The 1,987-nt window shown below is 36.4% G+C and overlaps 1 protein-coding gene across 1 annotated transcript; it reads left to right on the top strand.

Annotated features, from left to right (window-relative positions):
- The first annotated feature begins 812 nt into the window (after window positions 1-812).
- Window positions 813-1,739, top strand: LOC119536539 (olfactory receptor 8K5-like). Its single transcript, XM_037839390.1, has one exon. The coding sequence runs from the start codon at window positions 813-815 to the stop codon at window positions 1,737-1,739; it is 927 nt and encodes a 308-aa protein (XP_037695318.1).
- The last annotated feature ends 248 nt before the right edge of the window (window positions 1,740-1,987 follow it).

Here is a 1,987-nt window from a genome sequence, read left to right as displayed (position 1 = left end):
ATTTCATAAAATCCAGAAATAAAATGACTTCTGATAAACCCCTGACACATGACAACATATGGAATGCTGGGAATGTACTTAGAGGACACTGTCACCCAGAACAGATAGCATTATTTAATTATATAGGTCACTAATTTGAACCACATAAATATATTCAGTAACATTAGATAAAGCTTTAACTCCTTTCCTGCATAACTAGCCCTCATTAATTCCTAAGGACATTCCAATGCAACCTAACAGTAGGTCAAGCATGATGGAGAAGACAAAATGGAAAGAGATGACCTTATCTGAGGATAGACATGATCATGATCATCTCACTTTCCCAACATTTACAAATGTATTTCACTGTGTCAGTGCATTGTTAACGCTCCATGCAGGGTCTTTGAAGTGCAATTGAGGAACCATAAAAGCTTCATTTGTTTCACCTTCTATCTGCTTCTCTCATTAAGAATATGAAAATAAAAAGAATTAAAAATTGAAGTGTCCTAAATAAAACTGATTTCATTTGGTAGATAAATAAAATCTAGAATTTCTAAATATGTACATGAACATGCTTTTATCACTTGATATGCTTCAATCATTACTGACCATATAAAAAGTGCAATCTATGTCATAGCAGTATTACCATATTGGGAAAAAAAGAACTTTTACAGTTTATTTAGCTTCAAAATTAGATGCAGGATTATTTTTCTAACTTTCCATATAAAAAGGATTCTATATTATACTTAAAATAGTACAATTTGTTTAAATAATTTTACATAAAAAATAATAATGGTGCGTCTGTTTCTTCCCAGAAGAGATAACTGGATAAAATGGGCCAACAGAACCTGACAGTGCTGCCTGAGTTCATCCTACTGGGAGTCACAAGTTGCCCTGAGCTGCAGGGTCCCCTTTTTGGGGTCTTCCTCCTCATCTACATGGTCACAGTGGTGGGCAACCTGGGCATGATCATCCTGACCAAGGTGGACTCCCACCTCCACACACCTATGTATTTCTTTATCAGACACCTGGCTTTCATTGATCTTGGCAATTCTACTGTCATTTGTCCCAAGATGTTGATAAATTTCATTGAGAAGCAAAACACCATTTCCCATCATGCCTGTGCCACACAGCTGGCCTTTTACCTTTTGTTCATTATCAGTGAACTTTTCATGTTGTCGTCCATGGCCTATGACCGCTATGTGGCCATTTGTAACCCTCTGCTCTATAATGCTATCATGACTCAGAGACTTTGCCATGTGCTTGTGGGTATCCCCTACCTCTTCAGCACCTTTCAGTCTCTGATGTTCACCTTTAAGATTTTTACTTTGACCTTTTGTGGTTCTAATGTCATTAGTCATATCTACTGTGATGATGTTCCCTTGTCATCTATGCTCTGCACCAATGCACAAGAAGTAGGTTTATTGATCCTAATATTTGCAACATTTGATTTGATTTCCTCCCTTCTCTTAGTCCTAGTGTCCTACATGATGATACTGATAGCCATATTTCAAATGCATTCAGCAAAGGGCAGGAAAAAAGCTTTCTCAACATGTGGTTCTCATCTGACTGTAGTTGTTGTGTTCTATGGAACTCTGCTATTTATGTATGTGCAACCTAAATCTAGTCACTCTTTTGAAAGTGACAGAGTGGTCTCTGTGTTTTACACTTTAGTCATCCCTATGCTTAACCCCTTGATTTACAGTTTAAGGAACAAAGATGTAAAAAATGCCTTCTACAGAATCTTTAAGACTCCATGATCTTTATATTCAATACTCAAGATAGAATATTGTTCTAGAAAGCAATGACAAAAGCAAATGTGATTTGATAATATTTTAATGGATAGAATTACTTTCCCTTTGGCTCCCTAAGCAAAGACTTTCCCTATGTGCTTCCACAGAACATCATATTTCTCCTGAATGGAACACTTTAACACTCTACCACTCTACAACCATAAACCATTGATCTTTTTCTATGTTTGGTTTAGTTTGGCTTCTTTAAGGACAAA

This window comes from Choloepus didactylus, chromosome 6 (assembly GCF_015220235.1).
Source record: "Choloepus didactylus isolate mChoDid1 chromosome 6, mChoDid1.pri, whole genome shotgun sequence".
NCBI classification, from domain to species: domain Eukaryota; kingdom Metazoa; phylum Chordata; class Mammalia; order Pilosa; family Megalonychidae; genus Choloepus; species Choloepus didactylus.
This window is presented reverse-complemented; position numbering and strand designations above follow the sequence as displayed.